The 22,831-nt window shown below is 41.7% G+C and overlaps 2 protein-coding genes across 28 annotated transcripts in view; one reads left to right on the top strand and one right to left on the bottom strand.

Moving 5' to 3' along the window:
- SLMAP (sarcolemma associated protein) overlaps positions 1 to 10,101 on the bottom strand; it is a 105,159-nt gene extending 95,058 nt beyond the window's left edge. For all 24 annotated transcript variants that reach the window (XR_010391263.1, XM_064518938.1, XM_064518937.1 and 21 more), the window contains exons 1-2: positions 9,957 to 10,101; positions 8,427 to 9,830 (exon numbers count right to left, since the gene is read on the bottom strand). Coding sequence is in view for 23 of the 24 variants with exons in the window: in XM_064518938.1 (XP_064375008.1) it covers positions 8,427 to 8,624 (198 nt within the window). In the remaining variant the exon portion in view is untranslated. The remainder of the gene's footprint in view (positions 1 to 8,426; positions 9,831 to 9,956) is intronic.
- Positions 10,102 to 15,262: 5,161 nt separating this feature from the next.
- Positions 15,263 to 22,831, top strand: part of DENND6A (DENN domain containing 6A) — a 31,652-nt gene continuing 24,083 nt past the window's right edge. Inside the window, exons 1-3 of one of the 4 annotated variants that reach the window (XM_064518961.1) lie at positions 15,263 to 15,398; positions 22,469 to 22,507; positions 22,601 to 22,643. In XM_064518961.1, the coding sequence (XP_064375031.1) occupies positions 15,348 to 15,398; positions 22,469 to 22,507; positions 22,601 to 22,643 (133 nt within the window). In that variant the 5' untranslated portion in view covers positions 15,263 to 15,347. Of the gene's footprint in view, positions 15,399 to 18,907; positions 19,253 to 19,469; positions 19,835 to 22,468; positions 22,508 to 22,600; positions 22,644 to 22,831 lie in introns of those variants that run through there. The other 3 variants (XM_064518960.1, XM_064518959.1, XM_026096245.2) reach the window with 3 other exon arrangements.

Raw genomic sequence — 22,831 nt, 5'->3', positions numbered from 1 at the left:
ACCAAAAATGATCTGGGGTACTATTGCCCTTAAGTCCATTCAACTACCATAGGCAACAACCAAAAAAGAAAAGAGCGACGAATGAATTGAGCCAGAAACTACTGAAGAAGGTCGCCAGAAACTTAAAAGGCAAACAAGTAGACAGGCAAGGAGCGTAACTTTACAAAACCAGGAGATCTGCCTTCTACCCTATATAGCTAAGTACTTATGCTTCAAGAAAAGCAGTTCAAAAATCAGAAGCAAGGCAGAGTCACCAAAATCTGCTTTTGAGGGGGTGGGGGGGTGCGGCGGGGAGTTAAGCACATATACCCTTACAGAACACTATTAATGTTGCATCATCATAGACATTAAAGCTTTATGAAATCCAAGCATAAACTTACTCTTTCTCAACATCTAGAAAAAGGAACAATTCTGAAAAAGTGTCTAAATGGAACACAAGCACTGTCATATCACACAAGACCAATGGCATAGGCAAATAGCAGCAGCCAGTACCAAATCCTTTCCAAGGAACGTACTGTATAAATATGTATTTGGCCTGTAAGAGAGGTTTTCTTCTGTGATCTAAAACATAACCATTTCTATTCCCTCTTTTAAAATGGTTATTACCCAATACATAGTTACAAGCATCCAGAACTTCTGCATCTTTTTAAGCTTTTGCATTCACTTTATTTTTATGGAAGAGATATTAAAATTGCAACTATGAGTATGGACATTGTTAATAACTTGTCCTTAGCATTAGTTATTTTCAATAGTCTCTCAACACATGAGCAAAAGGTCACTTGTCAGTTCTTATCTAAATTCTCTATGTATCTCAGATATTGCATGTTTCCTGTATGAAATTCTTTCTGCAGCTAGACATCTTCATCATGTTTGAATTATCATATGAAAACCAAAACTAAACAAGATGTTCCAGTTGAGAAAAAGTTTACTTGAACAGTAGCACAGTACTGTCAGGATTTTGGTACTTAGTTACAAGTTCTCACTATTCTACACTACTAAAATGTATTTTTGATGGAGCTTATCCGTTCATCAATTCTTCAATCTTTTTAATGATTTTTTTTACTGTTTTACTTTTATAACCTACAAAAGTCTAAGAATAGCACAAATTTTGTCCAGTATGTACCATATTGCAACTATCAATACTGAAATTAACCATTAACTAGTGCATTACCTTAGCTTTGCAAAGATCTTAAAAATTCCTCATGCCCTTAACTAATTCCAGTACTTGTATATTTACTTTTTGCATTTTACAAATGCTGTACTGCAGCTAGTATTTACCATGTTATTCCACTCAACCACAGCGTTAACATAGGATTTTGAACTTTCTATTATAAACCTGCTTAAAGTTCATCATTTATTTGTATTTGCTCAAGACTGAAATAAACTAAGACATTGCTCAGCTGCATACATATTTGTCTGTTGAAACCCAACAGAATTTGCATCTGATTGAACATCTGGCTCCAGAAAAATCATCTTCCATTTCACAAAGAAAACTGTTCTGGGTCTCTGGCAGACAGACAGGTCTTCTTGAAGGAGCTTAAGATGGTATGGTCCACTCCACCTCTCTGCCTGACATTCCCACTCTTAAAACAGACTGAAGAAACACTCATCTATGCTTGACAAATATGTGACATAATACCACAAGCCTTCCACCAATTCTGCTACAAGCAGAAATGTTTTTGGAAAGAAAGACAAGCAGACAGTTGGGAACACTAATACAATGCCATAGCAAGATTTAACTAAACTCAGATCCAAACTCTCAGCAAGTGAGCAACGTCAACAGGAAGCAATTATTGATATGACTCAAAAAAAAAAAAAAAGAAAAAAAAGAAAAGAGACAACAAAGTAATCACGTAATTTAGCAGCAATAGCCTGTAAAACTCCTAGATTTAGGTATGGAAACAGCATTCTTCCCTCCCTTTCACTTGCCAGCTTGGTCCATAAAGAATGAAGTTCAGTGTTTTCACTTCAAGTTATTCATTAGAAGAAATGACAAGAAAAATATAACAAATGAGCTGAAGTATTTGTCTACACATTTTGCAGAGTTTTAGCTAGATCAGATTCAAATCAAAAGTAGAACAATCCTTTCACATTGACACAGTTAAACATTCTAACCTATTTGGCCCACTAAAGGATGCATAATTTCCATTACTATGATTAGATAACAGAGCAACCAATACTGCACAAATTCAGCTAAAAAAAAAGAAAAGTGGGCAAAGCCAAATCAAAAACATTTCTCTAGTCTAATGCAAACCCACCTGCTAAACATCAAAGGATTGCTGCAAATGTGTGACAGCTTTTCACAGAAAAAGTCAAGGAGATCTTATATAATGAAAATGTATGAGAGGATCAAAGTTTTACATCTATCTATAAGCATGGGAACAAGGGCAAACCCAAACCACCTCATTAGAGACCTACGGAAAACACATTTGCTGGCCTTCCTTACTGCTAAGTAGCATGATTCATTTGAGGTTTGTAAAAATTCATTTCAGATACAGAAGGGATTTTTGTTTTTAGAATCTAATCAATGTGTTGGTGTTCCTGGCTCAGGATAGATGCATCATGACTGCAATGGATCAGCTCCAAGAATTACAGTATTAGCTCTGCAGCAGTGGCTCTAGATGCTGTCTCTGCAGGGAAATCCTTCTCGGCAACAACTTACCTCTACTATAAATGGCAGCAGCCCTTCTACTCTGTGTTCTAAAAGAAATACCGTGGTGAAGTTTGTCAAAACAGAGGGCTTCCCACAATTATACTCTTCTGATCATATTAACTTAAAACTGGGTAGTTCATTTAGGGTGAGAAGTACTTACATAAAATTATTAATAGGTATATTTAAGAGCTGGCTGATCTCACCCTCTTACTGAAAGCATCTAAGCACTGAAATTTCACCTCAGTGCATTATAGCAGATCCCAGGTCACAGTCTCCTAGGCCACTAGGAATAAACATTCAATGTTTGGAAGATAAAGTGTCTCCTGAACAGACATTGCTGACAGTAAGCATGGAGCAACACTGACAGTACTGAAAAACTAAACATTTGCTCAGCTCTCACAGATAACACAACAGAAAACTAAGAGAAGGTATAAGAAGAAAAATAAATATCAGAAACGTTATCATCTAAAGAAATGCTACTGATGCATGACAAATGAAACATCCCTCACACTGGCACCAAACAACCCAGAATACCATACAGGAGTCTCTATAGGAGACACCAGGAATAATCTCTCATGGAAATCTCCCGTACCTTCAAATATCATTTTTCCATATGCCACTAAATTTTGAAAAGTAGTATTTACTCTAACACTTCTGAACAAACACGATGTCCAGAAAAGGTGTCCTGTACTTCTTGAACCTTGCCAAATTCTTGGCTTCCACACAACATCCTGTGTAGTGTTATATGAACAACATACTTTTTATAAATTCTTCATTTGCTTTCTTTCAGGGTCAGTATACTTTAACCCCTTGTATAATAAAGATAGGAGAAAAAAAAAAAAAGCAACTAATCTTCCAACTCCCGTTCATTGTTTTCTCTCACATTGGGGGTCCAAAACTTGATGCAGCATCCTAGACACGGTCTTACAAGTATTGAGCAGAGGGAAACAATCACTTCCCTTGGTTTACTGGCTGTGCTCCTGTTAATACAGCCCAAGATGTCCCCAACTGCCTTTGCTGCCAGGGCACACTGTTGCCTCCTGTTCAGCTTGCTGTTCACCAGGACCCTCCCCTCCAAATCCTTTTCAGCAGAGCTGCTCCCCAGCCAGTTAGCCGCCAGCACATACAGCTGCAAGGGTCTTGCACCTTCCCAAGTGCAGAACTTTGTATTTGTCCTTGTTAAATTTCATGAGGCTCCTATCGGCCCATTCCTCCAGCATGTCTAGGTCCCTCTGGATGGCAGCACTGCCCTTGAGCATCTCAACTGGTCTTGCTTCCTTCCCCTGTACTTGGTGTTATCTTCAAACTTTAGTAAAGTACACTCCATTGCCCCCTCCAGGTCACTGATGAAGATGCTATACAGGACAGGTCTCAGTATAGACTTTACTGGTACTCCACTTATCACCAGCACCCAGGCAGAATACAAACTGTTAACTAGTACCCTCTGAGCCTGATCATCCAGCTATCCATGTAGTTGTCTTTTATCCATCCAGACAACAGTGTCCTAAGTTGGACAGAATACTGTGGGAGACACTGTCAAAAGCTCTGCTAAAGATAAGGTAAATGATATCTACTGCTCTCTCCCTCTGTCCACAGATCTAGTCACTTTTATCACAGAAGGCAACCCGGTTAGCCAGATGTGATTTACCCCGACAAAAGGATGCTGATTGTTACCAATCACTTCTCATTCATGTTCCCAGAAACATGTTCCAAGACAACCCATTCCATGATTTTCCCAGGGACACAAGCGAGGCTAACCAGCCTGTAGTTCCCTGGGTTGACCTTCTGGCCTTCTTTTATTTTTTTTTTGAAAATGGGTGTAGTCATCTTTTCCAAGTCATCAGGGATGTTCCCCATAGGGGGAGTCATGCAGTGATGCTCTCCCTGCAAAGAAGAATTCTTTAACAATTTTATCCCGCATATTTTAAGGTTGGAAGTCCTCAAGCACAGCCTCATTAAATTTTACCTGCTATCGTGTTGACTATTTGGCTTTCAATCTACTGATTAGAGTCTCTAAACTTTCACACAGTTCTTTCCGGAACTTCAGTACCCTACATAACTGCTAAACATGAATCTTAAGTCAGTTCATTTCCATATTGGATTTAACGAAAATAGTAACATTAGCTGCCACCCTAATACAGAAACTTGTGCCCATACACTTTCAGTCACTAAAAATGACCAGTCATTTCTAGTCCTTTTGGGATGAGACTATTTTATTTCTCACACAATTACTTAGTGCCTTTGGTAAACTGCAGTGATGGATTCTTTATAACAGGTATTTATAAAAGTCATTTACCTAAGGCACTGAATAGCTCAGAGAAATTCCTTTTTGAAAGCCTGAATATCTGCTGGGAACCTCAGGCTTCTACTAAAAACTTCCAGAAGCATTTCAGCCTGGGAAAAGGCACATAAAAATTCTCAGAGGTTTCCAATTTACTTATTCCTAAAAAACCAAGAAAAGTTCAGATTTAAGACTATTTCAGTTAAGCAGGTTTTACAGTGTTTTTGATGATATGCAATGACAGAAGCTGAACATATCATTTAGACTTTTCTTAAGTGTAGCACGCTTTCTTTTGCTTTGATTCACACTTTTTGGAACACTCCATGCTCAGCACAACATCCACTTCCTACATATCTAGTGAGTCACTTTTTCAGACATCCTTAAAAAGATTAATTAATTTGCAATTACTAAAATAAACAAACAAACAAATCCTAAGCGTAAGCTATTAATGTTATTCTATGAAAAATCCACAAGCAAAAGGAGACATTGCACTGTTTTTCTCTAAAAATTGTTAAACACAGAAAAGCCTGAGAACAGGTATTCCCCTCCACCTTCTACTTTAGCATACACATTTTCAGGTTTACTCGTTACATTAGAAAACATTTTACAGAGAACTGCAGCTTTAAATATCTGCTTTTCACTGCTATTTACTGCTGATCTTGAAGACTTATTCCTCATTTGTTGTTAGTACTGCTGGTGTTACACAGACATAAGCTCTTTGGGCAGGTAGCTTTTGCCATGCACAGTTAAAGAGCCTTTATACAAAGCAAACATTCACATCTTTGAACTGCAAGTAACATGTCATCTTCCACTCAGTCTACTTATATCAATTTTCTTCAATTAAGCCTACCTCTCCCTCACATAATTTGTATAATAGTTCCCTAGCCAATGTTCACCAATGCTCCCTCTCTCCACTTTCTACCCTTCTCCACAGATTATGCTGATACAATTGTTTATGGACCATGTAGTAAACAGGGTCACTCACATGATTAATTAGGAAAAAAAAAATCCAAAGCCTAAGCAAAACAAAAAAAACCCTTACAGTATAACTGAAAGGCAGCACAGCACCTGGACAGAGTGACTGGGAATGTCTGAAAAAAATACTGCCAAAGTCCATAGATTGTGAAATTATAGCCTTAAATCATTCATGAACTCTTTTGAATTATTCGAAAGTTTCTCTCTGTTACTAACTTAACCTTTCAAGGCCTTTCTTCTTCCATAAAAAAGCACAACTGATGAAGTTTTATGCACGTTTCTGAGAAACGCTTACAAATACTGCGGCAAAAAGAATTTATGCGCGTTTAAATATAGATCATTGATAGGATAATGACATATTCATAACTGAGATGTGCTTATCTGAAGTTCTGTAAACAACGATGATATACTTGCCTGCATGCAGATGATCTTGGCATAATTTTAGTTTTTTGTTTGCACTTTGAAAACACTACAGAAAGTTTTTAAAATATTTGCTGTGATTCGAGAATATGATTAAGACTATATATACACCAATATATCTTCCATCTACCTTTGGCCAACAGCATTTTATACCTACCACCTCTGACAATACATTTTCCCCTCTTCTCTAATTCTCACTTTCTCTTCAGAATTCACCACTCACAGATGCTCAGTCAGACCCCAAAAACCTGATTATATTGCCAAGAAACAGATACACAGTTCAAACTCTTCCACACTCCTGCAGCAATGCCTTAAACCTTTTACAGTGCTACAACATCTAACACATAAGATTTACAGTAATGCATTCCTATGCATCAACCGAAACCCACTCTTGACTTGATAGCTATAGCCACTGACCTAGATACCCATCTAGGCAATTTTCAAAGACTTCCATCAACTTCTCACAAGACAGAATCTCAAAAGCTATCATATGCCACTGTCTTATTTACTACTACCACCAGGTTGCTAATTTAGATCATCTAGATAAAATAAATAGGTATATCACTTGTTTGGCCTGTATTAGAAGAAACAAAGTTAACTTAAGAACAAAAAACAACAACAAAAAACAGCTGACTGCTTTTTAAGCTCTTCTGAGAGTTAGCAGACTTGCTCAACACCAAAGGCTTTGTCAAATTAAACGATCTTTAATATGGTTAGGCTATTTACAGCCATAACAGAGCACATGAAGGTCTTAATCTTTATAAATCATGAGAAATGTTGATAAAAAGCTATATGCACAACATGCTTTAAATTTAAACCAGTATAATAAAGCAGAACATGCTAGTTTGTCAAGTCAAACAAAAGATTACAAATTAATCTTAAAGTGAAAATAGCTATATTTCATACACTGAGGTTCTCTAAAGTGTCTAACAGCAAGAATACACATCGTATACATTATAGAGGGCCAAAAAAACATTTTTAATGAAACACTTATACAAATAGTAGTTTGCACAATTAAATGCAGGTAACTTGAAAGTCATGACAAAGCCCAGCCTTAAGAAATTAAATGTCTGTCTTGTCCCATCATGCCCAGGCATTGCATAACACAGGATAGTTAACACTGTAAGGTTTAAGAACTTTGACTGCATTCTAGCTCCTTATGCTGTGTCACTCCCCCCCCCCCCCAAAAAAAAAAAGTGCCTTAGTTACAGACCATATTACTCTTAAAAATGAAGAACTACACTGACCACATTTCATAGAAGGGCACACAGGGGAAGAAACATCAGTAAATAAAGTTCAGGACATAACATCAATATATTTTAAAGAGTGATGAGTGATTGTAATCTGCACATTGTTCGTTTCTCATTGGAAATTTAAAATTAACTTGACAGTCATTAAGTAAAATGACTTTACTTGTCACAGTTCAATCCCTAGTGGACAAAATATGAACTACAGAGCCCCTAAATTTCACTTAATGTGATGTCTACTGTCTTTCAGAGAGGAACAGTGTTAGGTTAAGACAGTAGAGAACATATTTTAATATCATTTTCACTGTCAATGATAAAGTATTTGTTGCATTCCTGCTGCCAGTGAGAAACTTTGTCAGACCAAATAACAGGATACTTGGTCTAAAATTTCAGTAAGGCAAGTAGGAAGAGTGCCACACAACATCAGGTGATTTTTTTTAATTGGCTTTTTGACAGTGCCTCACAATGAGATTTATTTATGTGCTCAGATAAAATAGTAATTTCTCAGCATCTGAAAAATGCTGTTATATGATTTTATTCATATAAGCCTAAGCTTTCATATTTGGTATTACTCACCTCAAAAATCACATCCTTTCAGCAATGAACAAGAATGCAAATTTTTCAACACTTACCACCTTCTTTGACTGTTACTTTATGTTTTTTAAATAATATTTAAAGCTTAGGACAAAATTATCAACTTACCTGCTAAGAATTAATCATTCCAACTATAACACAGATCTTACTTCTTCCAGATGCAACCATATTTACCACAGGGAAACTGAAGTGATCTGTAATCTCACTAAAAATGTGCAGTTCATTATTTTTAATTGAAGAAGACAAAATATCTTACCTTGCCTGTCTTGTGGTCAAACCAGACAAGAGCATGGTTCCTGGACAGCACCTTACAGTCAAAAGTTGCATTATTCTGAGCTGGCCGGCAGCGAGCCACTGAGCGGCCAATCTTGACAGGCTCGTCCAGGTAGACATGACGCTCCTGAAACGGATGAGAGTTCGGGCGGCAAGTGAAGATGGCCAAGGCTGAAGGCATCGAGGACAGATTGGGGTTGCCGCACCAACCAGAGATGAAGAGAACCTCTTCTGATGCAGACTGTCCTCCACAATTTTTAACCCAAACCTCCACAGCAACTTTACATTAAAGCAGGACAAACATTATCATACAGGAGAGGCCTAACAACTCATTGTTTCAGTGTGTAAACTAATTCTGGCAATAATCCAGTGAAAAAGCCCCATTATGTCTCTTAATACTACCAGTGGCCCAGAAAAAGTCTAAAACCTACAACTTTCAATCCATCCTCCTCTGGAAGAATAGGAACAAGCATCTGATGCCTTCAAAGAGAAGCAAAGGCTCCTTGAAAGAAGGACAGAATGTCTTAAATCCAACTAGATGAGTCATACAAATACTTTTGTTTGGGATCTCAATTGCCTTCTTTTTTTCCCCCTTCCGTAAACAACACTGACCAAAATTCTGACCTATGCAACATGGAAGCAAGGAAAGGTTTAGGGAAGGGGGAACGGGGAGAAGGATTAGCGTCCTCCCTCAGAGCGCACAGGTCAGGAGTTGGAAGGTGAATACGAAGCCCTCACTCCACAACAAGGCTCTAGTTGTCTCACACAGCGATCCACACTTCATCATCTTCGCATTTTAAAACGAAGCCACAGAGGTGGTCCTCGACTGGGGATGGGGCCGCGAGCGCAGGAGAGCTACGCCGTTTTTCCTCCCCTACGCCAGAAAAAGCTGAATTGGTCTACAGCTTCGGGCAGCCGCTCAGATAAGGAACTTGATAAGGCATGAGGAGAGGGCTCCGACTCTCCTCGCGGGGACCGGCGCGGGCGTGGGAAGGGTCCTTCGGGGACCGCCCGCGAGGGAGGCTGACAGGTCGCTTCCCGGCGCTGCCTGCGACGGCTCCGGCTGGCGGGAGCGGGGGAAGCGTCTCCCGGCGGCGGCGGCGGGTCTCCTCGCGGCGGGCGGGCGGCGGCGGCGCGGGGGCCGCTCCAGGAAGTCTCGGCCAGGAGCCCCCCGGGGCGCGGGGAGCGGCGGCCCGCGAGAGGCGGCGTCCGCCCCGCTCCGCTCCGCTCAGCGCCGCCGCAGGTGGCTGCGCATGGGGGGCCCCCGCCGAGCGGCGCTCCGCTGGCCCTGCCGCGGCGGGAGAGGCCTGGAGGCCCGGCCCGGACGCCGCCCGCTCGGTAGCTCTCCCTCTCAGGCAGCCACCGGCCACGAAAACTTTCCTCCGACCTGCGGAGCCGAAAACAAACCGGGTCAGGCTCGGCCCTCGCGCGGCGCCGCCGGCCGCCCCCCGGCCTAGCGGCGGCGGCCCCGCGGGCGGCACGGGGCACGCCGGGGCTCGGCTCCCTCCCTTACCTTCAGCGCAGCGGCCGCCATAGTGACTGGAAACCTACCCGGTGTAGCACCGCGGCGCCGCCGGGGAGGGGCGGGGGTCGGGGGGGAGGGCAGGCGGCGGCGGGGGAGGAGCCGTCCTCGGCGGGGCCTGACCAAAGGGAAGGCGCGGCGGCCGCCCCCGAGCGCTGCGCGGGCGGGCTGCGCAGGCGCGGGCGCGGGGGCGGCGCAGGCGCGCTGCGCGCAGTGAAGCCGCCGAGGTGGCGGTGGCCCCACCCCCGCTGCCGCCGCCGCCGCCGCCGCCCGCTTCCGGGTGCGCGGGGCAGGGTGGGGGAGGGGCGGCGCGAGGCGGCGGGGGGAGGGGTGGCCGTTGGCGGGGGGAGCGCGAGGCAGTAGGTGCGAAGGGGAAGGGGCCGGGCGGGGCCGGGCGGGTCTCCCGCGAGGGGGGCGAGGGGCTGCTGCGCGGGGCCGCAGCTGGGACGTGGGGGCAGGTCTGTGAGGTGAGTGAGCCTGCGGGGCCGCGTGCCATCGCCTTCCCCGCCTCGCGCCGGCTGCGCGCCCCTCCGCGCCCCGCCGCGGGGACAGGGCGGACGGAGGGAGCCCGGCGGGTCGCCGGCCGTGAGGCGGGGGGGGCCCGGAGGAAAACTGGGGCTACGCCTTCGCAGCAGGTCCTGCCGTAAGGCAGGGTCTCCCTGACACCCTCCTGCTTTTTCTCTGCTCCTCCTGTCCTTTTATGATCTTAAGCTGAACATTTTGAACGCCGCAGTGTCATTTGACGTGTTTGGGGAGGGAGGAACACGGTCTGTGTTTTGCTGTCTCAGGCCAATGACAGTTTGGCGGTTGGGGGGGGGGGGGAGAAAAACCTCGAAATGGTAACTGCAGGTGCAGGGCAGAGCGACAGAGGACGGGTCAGGGGAGGACAGAGCGATAGGGGTCACTGGTGCAGTATTTTCCCTCCGTAGGTCTCAGAGCATCGTGCAAAACCGTATTTTTCCCCATTTTGCAGAGAGCGAGGAAAGGTTGCTACTTTTTCAAGGTCATGTGGTAGGTTAGTGCTGAACAGGTCTCTCAGGTCCGGATTCATTTATAAGGCAGTCAGTCCCTATAAAGCAAACAAGCAGGGATTGTTTGATATAAGATAGATGCTGGAGTCATGCCAGCACCTATAATTACCCCATGACAAGGTGTTGGGATTAGAGAGATGGGAGGGTTGTGTGATGCCAGAAAGGCCAAGCAGCTGTGGAGGAGAGAAGAGGAGCTGGGCCAGGTAGTTTAGCTGGCAGGAGATGAGGGAAATGAGCAAAAAGCAGGGTGAGGCAGTGCAGTGTATAAGAGAAAGAATGATTATATTAGTCATAGCACAGTATAATCTCAGAGTCCACTGTTTTTTCCTTCTTTCTGACTGTACTGTGATGAGGATTTTTTTTGATTCATTACAGCCTAGTTTTGTACTCTTCCAATGATCCAATGAAAGAAAGACAGGAAAAACAGGCCAACATCTGTGCTTGAAGCAAGGAAGTGAAATCCGACATGAGAGAGAAGTCTGATTTTTGAAGACAAAAAGAGAAAGACGAGTACATGGAAGCTTTATGGCTACATGTCAGTGGGTTTCAATTTTCCAGACAGGAGTAAAATATGTATCTGTCACACCCCTTCACAGCGTTCATCAGCTTGTTTGTAGTATTTTAATATTGTAATAGCAATATTTCTAATTTACTCATATTTTAAAGATTTGGGAATTCTGTATGTGTATTGATTTGAGCATACAGGGTGCCATAATTAATCAAAAGGGAGAGGAAAGGAGTGTAAAAAGAGGCTGGGGAAAATGGGGAGCAAATTTAAGTCCATCAGAAGTTAGATTTGAGGAAAACAGTTGGAAAAGTGGAAATAATTTAGAATTGGAATTGGCATTTGGAATTGGAAAGGAGTAAAGAGTAGAGGGAAGAAAGGGTACTGCAGGTGTTGGACTGAAAAGAATGTTTATGAGATAGCATTTCTTACATGTTTGTAGTGGTTTTTAATGGAGAAAGCAGTTTGAAAGTCCAGTCAAATATGAAGAAGAACCACTAGCATTTGCAGGGTCTAGGAGAACTGAGAGAAGTAAAAGTCACAGTAAAGAAAAAACCAAGTGGTGGTATCTCTTACTGATGTTCACTGTAAGTATTTAGAACTTTTCAGTATTTGTAATAACTAGACTTACATTTTGTACTATGTTTTTTATACAGTAGCTTTCTCAAATAAGCCATTTTGTCACCAGTAGAACTAACAAACATACCCTTAGTATCTGCGCCCTTTGAACTATTGACCACTGCTGTATTACGGTACGCTGAACCCTTCTCCATCCTTTATGACAGTCCCATGGGGGAAGCAATGGCACATGCCAGCTGTCTTTTTAATACTACATGGTGCTGCCAAGTGGCTCATGTAACAAGAGAGTTCTACCTACTTTTCAGCAGGGGCACTGATTTGAGCCTTCCTTTTCTGTAGAAGTGCCAGCTTTCACAGAAGTTGGATGGATTTAGTTATCTTTCAGAATTTTTACTATTTCAAATTGGCAAAGGAGTTCAAAAGTTCCTAGACTCCAACAAAGTTAAAAATATAGAAGGTGGTTGCATTCTGAGTTGAGGATACAAACTATTATGGGTGTTTTATGAGGTATTTGATACTTCTCGGAAAGTCACTGTGAATCGAGGAAAGGAACAGGTGGATGGGAAGAGTGCACTTTAAAACGATCAGCCGCTGTAGGTTGCTCAGCAGGAGTAAGGACGTGTAAGCACATGCTTCAATTCTGCAAACCGGTGTTTGCCACACAACCAAAAGAGGCAGTAAGCTTTGGCAGCCATGTTAGGTAAGGGCAGCTGGATGCCACTTGGGCAGCCATCCTTTTTCAGGGCAGGAAGTCCATAAAAATGTTATGATAGCCATCATAGCTGAGGGCAGAAAGTGCCTGCTCTGTAACCATCTTGGATAAGGGAAGTGGAAGGGAGGGCATTAGCACATTTGTCTCTTAAAGAACTGATGCCTGTTTAAGGATGATGAAATGCAGCAGTGGTAGTGTTCATGGGCATACCTGGCAAACATCTGGATTTTGGCTTGAGTGTGTCAAGGTGCAGGAGAGATTCTTCAGTCCTAATAACCTGCTGAAAATAAAAAAGATGTTTTGCTTCAGGAAGCCTATTGTGAATTCCAAATTAACTGTAACTGCCTAGGGAGAAACATTTAGCATCATTATAGGTAACTCAGTGAGAAATCTCTGAATACTGTGCAATGATGATTTAAAAGGCTACCAAAATATTAATATATACCAGCTCAAGATTGTCAGTGGGGAGGTGTTGTGAACCAATTGCTTAGTGAGAGATCCTGACTCAGGAGAGGTTGCTAGATTTGGAATGGAATGGTGCATGCTGTATAGAAAAAGTTTAGTTTGTAGTGTTAAAAGATGGAAACTGAAAATGAAAACAATAAACAACTAGCTTGTAAAGATAGTTGGAGATGCAGTTTTATACTGAGTTCTCACCCCTGAAATTCATCAGCAATTTATTAAATCAACTTCTTATTGATTTCCAGAAGTTATTATGTGTGTGTAGCCACACTGTTTGAAGCAATAGCAGATTTTGCAAGATGCCTGTAAAGGCATTTGTTTCTGCATAGATGAATGTGGAAATATACAGCAGAGTTGGAAACTGAACTGGTATCTACATCCTATTCTAGTATCTTTTGCAAGACGAACTTGCCTCAAAAATTGCTGCCGAGACATCCGGAACCAAGCTGAACTGTCAAAATTTAAGGATTTTTTTCAGAGCTATAGGCTTATTTTCCTTTGAACTATAAATGTGTCAATTTGGATGTTCATACTACAAAAATAATTTGGTTCACCGCAATGACTTCCTGTCCACTAGAGGGCTAGGAGGAGAACTGGCTGCATGGCATCTCAGACTAACAGTATTTTTGCAGATCTGTTGTTGCTTTTGGCTTGCAGTTACTGAAAAAGTAATGGCTTTTTTCTTAAGAAGCAAAAGTGGTCTTTCAAAATAAGTTAAATGAGAAATGGCAAGATGTGGTCGCTCTCTGCCATTTGTTGAAATATTCTGGTTGCAATTCTTGATAAAATTCACAATACTCTGTGCATGCGTAATAGTTTATATCTCTGGACAGTCACAGGAACAGATGGTGTAGATGCAGAGTATGTCAGGACAGCAACAATCCAATTTGAATTTTCAGATACCGTTTTGTTCTAGGAGCTGCTGAATACATGTACATGCTCCAGCAATTTATTTCCATCTGTGTTGATGTATCATGAGAAGTAAATGGAGCAAGAATGCATCCTCAGAATGATGATCATTACTGGCAAAAAACAACAGGTATTTGCTAATAGGCTATTGGCTAGTTTCATGATCAGCGCTGAAAAAGAGACAAATTATCCTAGATAAATAGACTGTAGAAAACAAGCCTGAGCAACATCGAAGAGCTGATTTGTAATTCATATTTAACTATGGACTTTGCTACACAGCATTTGAACCACTGTGTGTAAACCACTTTTGTTAAAAGATTCTATACAGATGCAAACATTGGTCTGTGAGTGAAAAGGTTGAGTCTTTCCAGTGCAGTGATCCCATAAAATCCTTCCTATAAGCTCGCTGAGCTCCTCCTCTAAACTTATTAGGACTTTGGTCCCCACTACTCTTGTTGGAAAAGTTCTTTCAAAACATTACTTCTCTGGTAATTACAAAATCTATTTAAATTGTTGGCCTTAATTTATTCAAGGCTGGATTAAACCTTTTTATTGTTATGCTATCATTGTTCTTTAGTTTCAGGCTTATTTTCCCTTTTTGAAGTTTAACTCTCTCCATATGAAGAACCATTGCATTATCTTTCAGCCTTAATTTTGAAAGGATAAGCAATTGAGTTGTTTTAATTCACTCTTCTCAGGGAGATTCCATTTATCTCAATTTCATTCAGACTCTTCCCTGAATTTAGTTTGCATCAGACTTACTAAAAGATAATTCTACCCAGCAAACAAGTGAATATCTTACTAACATTATATACAATTATAGTAATGTAATATACATAATATACCTGTATATGTATACACTATAATTTGTATTGTATATAAAATATATATGTGTATAATTAGTACATAGAGTATATTATATACTATATCTATATACTGTAATGTACTGTAATATTATACTGTATAATATGTATAGTAATTATGTAAATATGTATTATGTGATATTACTATAGTATATGTATATAGAATATATACATACTTATAATGTAACATTATTAATATGGTATTATATAGCTAAGTTTATATATCTGGCATTTTAATTATTTAATCATTTTAGTAGAATATAGTCATCATGTGACCAGGTCTTAGTTGCTTTTCTGTTAATAGGAGGTTGACATTTTGAAATGTTTGATATTTTCTATGGTGGTTTGAAAAATAAGAAAAATGCTTCAATAGTAAGTATGACATTTCTGTTACTTTCTAATAAATTTACTTATTAGAAATGCTGTCCAGCTGTAATTTTCAGATGTAAATAAAGTATTGCTTTTAATTTAAATCTCAAGGGGAAAGAAAGGTGAGATGGCCAGAAGATATTTATTCATTTCTTTGGTGGATATTCAGTGGATATAAGATGTCTGTACAGTCACTTCCTGCTGAAGCTGATGGAAATTGGCCAGCCAGCAGCTAACACATTTGCTGCTACCTGATAGAAAGCAGCCTGCTAAGAAAGGTGGGATAGAATGGTAGAGACAGCAGCTGTAGGAGTAAGATAGAGGGTGGAAGAAAGCAAGATAGGCTCAAATGCTGAATATTTTGGACCCTTAGAATCCACCTGTCGTGCATAAGCCTATACTCACCATTTTTATTTCAGCAGCTGACATTGGAGGGGGGTACTTTTTCTAGAAGTTACTCTTGTCAAAACCCTGCAAAATATTTATATGAACAGGTTGCTGCCTTTCTGCAAAATACCATTGAGTTCATAGAGCTTTGTAAGGGCAAACTCTTTCCATATGCAGAGCCCTACAATTTCATGAGACAGTATTGCAGCTTGTAGCATTCTCAGTTAATAGATGGTCAACTTTGAAATCCATATTGCCCAGCAGAAATCTGCATGATCATTTGTTTATAAACTACAGGCCTTCACTTACAGTGTTACTTGTTTATCTAACATCGGCTTCCCTCTGATGTGCTTTCAGGTGTGAGAATTTTTCTGCTATAGCTCTTTCCACTAAAAAAATGAATCTTAATTGATCTCTACATTGATAGTGAAAGCATCTGATTGTCTAGTTCTTTTAATTTCTCTTACCTTTTGTTTGTCTTTAGTTCTATTCACCTCTACTCTTTAACCTCATAAAGGATTTAAAGATACTGTCTATATGAATGAATCCAAACAAAATAAAATTGCAATACCAAAATGTCTCTATAGATTGATCCACAGTGAGGTCCTTAAACTTCTAAAGAACTGAGAAATTCTATCCAATGTAAGGACATCAAAAAATAACAGAGGTAAAGCACTTATTATGTGAAATTGCAGCAGTTTTGCTGACTTAATTTGGAGATTAAATTGCTGGGTTTGTTTAAAAAAAATCACACACGTGTGTTTGGGTATGCATACGTACATGTTTGACATTCAGATGTTTTATTTAGTTTCAGTTTTGTTTTTGTTCATCTTTTTTAAGACATGTTATCAACCTCCAAAATTTCTCCATTTTTCTTAATGGAAAGTAAAACATAAACAGTGCACTTTCGGAGATGGTTAAAAATCTTATAAAATACAAGGCTGAATGAAAATCTGTCCATTTAGAGGAACAAATTAACCTTACGGGAACAATGTGAGTTCTAAAAAAGCGTAACTGTAGTCTGAAAATGTGAACTTGCCTCTTGAGGCTTCCTGAAGATGGCATGGAACTGATATGACCCTGTATGAGCTTCTTGAAGGAGAAAGCAGTCACCCTCAGTCGTTCTGAATATAGCAATACTGTACTCCAAATACATGCAGAAATAAGGGCAAACAAATTACATCCATTTTCAAACAAGAAAGATCATCACGTTATACCAAGACTAAAATGCATTTGAAATGTCTAGGATACAATTTTCCTGAATTACAATGTTTCCTTAGTAATTAGGAAAATCTCTAGGAAGTGAGAATCCTTTCTTTGTCAGTGTCTTCCTCAAAGATCACGTCTTGATTCTCTAAACTTTCTCCAGACAAAAGATTATTTCTGTTAAGCATCAAGTGCAATTAAGTTATGTTTAACAAAATGAGCTGAGGAATATCAGTCTAAGTATTTTATTCTTCTTGTTTTATTTATATATTTATATAGAAAGCCATATATAACAGTACACTTTTTTATTCATATGAAAACTTAAAAATACTGGCAAATAAAAACCATAGAAGGGAATACATTATAGTAAAAGCTATAATTTTATTGCAGCCATAATAGCAAGAAGATAAACAAATGAAGATATAAAAATATAAACAAGGGAAGGTTTGTAAGGCACCTCAAGATAATATCTTTTATTAAATCAAGTGATAAAAGCTTTGGGGCAAACTGTTTTTCAGCTCTGAAAGGAACCAGCAAATTAAATACCATTGTAGAATCATTGCTCTGAGTTTAAGCTAATGAAACTAATCACCTTAGTCACATCTTATTTTGGATAGAAATCTTTTATAGAATTCCAGAGTTGGGTACTGGTAAAATTCATGAGACTTAAATGACATTGTGGTAAAATACCTGAAGCAACTAGAGACAACAGCGGGAACACTGCTGTGCAGCCACTCCCATTGCTTGTTACATTATTCCTATCTTGGTTTATATCTAAAATTCACTTTGCCACCAATGGTTTATGATTGACTGGAGGCTGCTATATCTGAAATTATTAAAATGATAGTTTTCTGTATTTTAATTTTATCTGAGCTATACATTTGTTCCTCCTCTGTCTAGGAAATTACTATAAGGATCAAAGTATGCTTAATTTCTTACAGATTGTTTTTGATAGATAAACAAATGCTTGTTAATGGGTTTTAAGGAAACAGAATACATCTGAATTGCCTTACATTTTCTATTAGGTATGTATAGACGTGGTATGCAACTCCTAATGGGAAAAACGGTGTGCGGTAATTCAGGCAACCAGACTGTACATCTACTACAGTTGAGGCTTTTCTGGTAGCAGTCAAGCAAAAGTCTCATGTAAATAACCAAAGAATAAGAGTTACAGGTTAGGAGAACTTTTTTTTCCGGTGTACTTTGGTTTTTGAATAAAGTGACAATTGAGCGCTTTACTTACAACTGTGTGAAGTGCTTCCTAGTGGAATACAAAGGGGACGTGAACTGTGCTAGGACAGTATTTGAAAGCTCTCACATTAACTAGAGAGCACGGCTTGGCTTTGGTTAAGATGCTAAACTAGACTTCAGCGCCCTGGATCCTTTCGCATACATTGCTCCAGTTTCCGGTGCGGTCCGGGGTAACGTCGTCCAGCCGCGGGCTTGTGGGATATTTCCAGCTGACTCTGGAATGGTGCTCAGTGTTATGTAGGACAGGATTTACTTGCACTGCTTTTAACTGCTTAGCGGCACCGTCCTGCACATCCAAGTGCTACTCACCGAGGTGCCAAGCAGGAAGGGAACGCTGCTGTTACTTGCCTGCGTTGTGCTGCCTGGACAAGTTCTTCCAAACTAGCACCCTCCTAACGCACTAGTAGAGAGGGATAATCCACTTTCTAGCGCGAGGCATTTGATTGCTCTGACTCAAGTCTCATCGGAAAAACGGGAACAGCGTTTCGCCTCAGACAGCAGAACGCGTTGGTTCCCCCCCCTTCACCCGGCGCTCGGGAGCGGAGCGGCGCCGCCATGCAGTGCGCGCCCGGGCGCCGCCAAGGGGGAGCGCCGCCCCCCGCCCCCCGCGCGAATGGTTTGGCCTCGGCGGCTCCGTGTGCGCCCCCTCCTTCCTGGCGGCCGCTTGGGCTCTCCCACTTGAGACGGCTCCACTGCCCCGGGGGAGCGCGGCGGAGGCGGCGCGCGCCGGGCGTCACGTGACTCCCGGCGGCGGGGCCGCGGCCGGGGCCGGCGCGCGGCGGGCGGGCGGGCGGCGCGGGGCCGGCAGCGCCATGTCGCTGCGGGAGCGGAGCCCGGGCGGCGCCCTCAGCGCGGCGCCCTCAGCGCGCGGCGCCGGCGCGGCCGAGGGCGAGGCGGCGGCGGGGGCAGGGCCGGAGCGGTGCCCGTCGCTGCTGCCCTGGGACCGCTTCTCGGCCTGGCTGCACTGCGTGTGCGTGGTGGGCTTCGACCTGGAGCTGGGCCAGGCCGTGGAGGTACGCGCGGCGGCGGGCGGCCTCGAGCCGCGCCCCGGGCGGCCCCGCGCGCCCCCGGAATCGGGCGCTTCCTCTGGCGGCGGCGTTGCGCAGCGGCGGGGGAAGCGGAGCCCGGCCGCGTCCTGAGGGAAATGTGATTGTGCAAAATCACGCAGCGCGACTGGGGGAGGGCGGCGGCGGCGCCCCGCGGAGCCGCGGCGGGCGGCGCTGACAGCTGTCACGGCGCGGAGGCAGCCGCGTTGGGCTCCCGCGCCGCGCTGCCTTCGTCTCGGGCCGGGAGGCGTGTAAATACGCGGGCGGCTTGTCTTCCGTGCGAGCGGCATCAGTTGCCGTGGCGCCTAAATGCTGGAGGTTTTGGCGGGGTGTAGGGACAGCTTGAGGGAGCAGTCTGCGCAGTTTTCCTCAGGTCGGAGAGGTGCGCGGTATCTTCTGCACAGCTTTGAAGTGTGTGCCTCACACCGAGCGCCTGAAACTGGGACCCGGAGCTAGTGACGTTACCCCCGGCGGCAGTTATTTCCTTCCCTGCTGCTCTTTGTCGTTTTGTGCAACAGGCGAGCACGTATGCAGCTGCTATTGGGCTGGGTGAGGGAGCTAATCGGGTCGAAAAATGGGAAAAAGAATTTTTCCTTTGGATCAGTTTCACTTTCTGGTTCAACACATGGCTATGCAAACACTTGAGCTGACAAGTGGGGAAAAGTGTCTTTTTTTCCCCCTCTTTCTCTTCCCCCCCCCCTTTTTTTTTAAAGCAGTGTTAGTGTAAATTTATGGTAAAATGGCCTAAAATTCAACAAAGCTAGCTAACTACTACAAAACTTAAAATACATAATTGATATGCATTGTTGCTGGAAGAGAAATGCAATTAAGTAACTAGCATAGTATACTGGTTTTCTAAGCTGGGGTCGCATCGTGTTATAAGGTATTGTTAACAACAAAGACAAACATGTCTTTATAACGTATGACTGAAGCAGATGATGTTGTCAGTGGCTGAAGGAATCACAGTGTAGCCTCTGTCTTATCTGCAGACAACTCTTATAATGTTAACAGTCCCATTAATTTTAGTCGTATGCACACATAGAATGACACTTAAAATATGTACAGAACTAAGGTCTGAGATCTTTTTGTTACATTGTTTTTTAAAAAACATTTTAAAATGGCTTTTAGTAAACAATTAGATTTCTTAACACTACGGAATATTAGAAGATAAGTTGCAAAGCAGACTTTTTTTTTCTTTCACACCCATACAGAAGAAGATGTGTCTTATTTCGTACTTTCAAACTCCTTTCACAGAAGGAAGGAGCTACTTTGACAGAAAGAAGTTACTTTTCTTTCACTTACGAATTGAAGTGCATGTCTTTATAATAAAGTTGGGGTTTATGACAGTGGGTCTGCTATAACTCTGCAGTCCATGTTTCAGAACGCTGGCCTGTTAGGCTGTTCATTTTGGGCTTTCCTGTCCAGCAAGTTAAATTATTGTTTTGGGAAGGAAGTAAAACACTTGTAAAGGACACTTAGATTGTGAAGGCAAGCACTGGGAAATCAGGGAGTGACAGAATTGTGGTCCCCTGTAGTTCTCTTCTGCTCGTTGATCTGCCTTGCAGTCCCTTCTTTCCCCCTTTGTTTTTGCACTTTTGATAGGCAACTTCGTCTTCAAGACGTCGTGGTTATGAGCAGCAGGCATCGTAGTTTGCGTTTAGTTAGTAAGGTTGTTCAGCGCTTTGTGGAATCTTCTGAACATTAATGTACGCTGTGCTTGCGTTCTTCACCCCCGCATCCTTCTGAAGTGGCCATGCAGGTCAGAAAGGCTGAGGAGGCATAACAGGATAGACGTAACAGTTACTACTATTTTTACTCATTGCCCTTTGACTTCTGGGAAGAAAGACATACTGGCGCTAGTGAGCAAAAAGAGTCAGTTCAAGTCTGGTCCATAGGCTAATCATTTAAACCTGCAGAAAGAGTTACAGTTGAGTGTATTACCCAGCATAAGGACATTTTTAGCATAGGAAAATGTTAAGAGATTAAAAAAGATGGTGATAGGAATAGCGGTTTACTAACACAGTACGCAGGTGTTGCACCCATATGTCTACTTTTAGCTTTAGTTACACTAATAGTGTATTGTAAGTCCAGAAGTCATTGGATATGAGAAGTAAGAATGAATCGGAGCCTTTCGCGGCCAGGGGTCAGAAATTTGTTGCCTTATGTGGAGTAGGATAACTTTATATTATTAGGAGATACATTTACTTACATTTTGTAGAACAAGGTTATAGAAGATAATTGGATACTTTAATACTAAGTTATATTAGTGATAGGATAATAAGAGAGAGACTCTAAGTTAGTGTTTCTCTTGCAACCTCTGTTCTTACAGAGGTTCCCATCCCTGGAAGCCTTGAAACCTTTTGATACATAATCTTTGAATTTATGTTGGATTCTTTTCCCTTACAGACTATAACCACCCATTTCAGTGGCTTCTGTTTTGGCTTGAGGTTTTTTTTGAGTGGCTTTTTGGTTGAAATTTAAACATCTCAGGTCTTTGCTCTTTTCTTTATGTTCTTTCTCACTTATTGCCATAGTCACCAATTTTATACGCTCTGTTTTTTTTTTTTTTAAGTAATGGTTTTTCCATGTCTTACATTGTGTTGCATCACTTGATTTGTGCAGTGTGAAAATATAAAACTTTTTCTATCTGTGGCTGCAATAGCTGTGGCTTTTTGGGTGGATTCCTTGAACTTCCGTGGTTCCCAGCTCTCATTTGGGGCCAGTGTTCATCTTCCACCAGCTAGTATTAACGTAGAGGGCGTTTCGTAACGGAATTCTGATTACTCCCATCTAACTGTGCAGTGGACTTCAGGTGATGACATGTGTTGTCAGCTTTCTTTGATGCCAGCCACTGCATCTCCTAGGTACAAGTTAAAGCTAAGAGATACAATCCTCCTCTCCCTTAAGACCAGTTGCACCAAAACCTCAAAGTAATCTGAATTTTGGAATGTGTCTGTACTGTCTCTAGTTGGTTTCCAAAATATCTTGCAAAGATGGGTGACCAACTTAGCCTAAAAGCGTGTGAAAAGTGAGAACAGGCATGTAGTTTTAATAGCTTACCATTGAAAATAAGCTAAATTTAGGCAAGTATATGAGGCTTATATTCTTAAAATATTTAAAGAAGTTTATTGTTTAACTTACCTAGTTTATTTTCAAATAAAGTACTACTTTTTTTTTCTGTAGGTAATATATCCTCCCCATTCAAAACTCACAGATAAAGAGGTGAGTCATGGTTGCTGTATAAATAAATCATTTGTTTTTCATTTAGTTATTTCTTGAAATATAACTGCTCTTTTTCTTTTCCCCACCCTTTAGAAGACCAATATTTGCTATTTGTCTTTCCCAGATTCCAATTCAGGTAAGTGCTTCCTTCACTCTGTAACCAAAAGTGTGCATCTATTGTTGGACTAAGCTATGTTAAAACAGATAGAATTTAGCAGTATATGTCCATGGTTTTAGATTAAGAGATTTATGTGTCTATCATAATTATTTAATAATATTACAATACAGAATAGTTGGAATTAAGGTTAAATATAAAACTGCAAT

Source organism: Dromaius novaehollandiae, chromosome 12, assembly GCF_036370855.1.
Source record: "Dromaius novaehollandiae isolate bDroNov1 chromosome 12, bDroNov1.hap1, whole genome shotgun sequence".
Taxonomy (NCBI): Eukaryota; Metazoa; Chordata; class Aves; order Casuariiformes; family Dromaiidae; genus Dromaius; species Dromaius novaehollandiae.
Note: the sequence above shows the minus strand (reverse complement) of the source record. Positions and strands in the feature narration are given on the sequence as shown.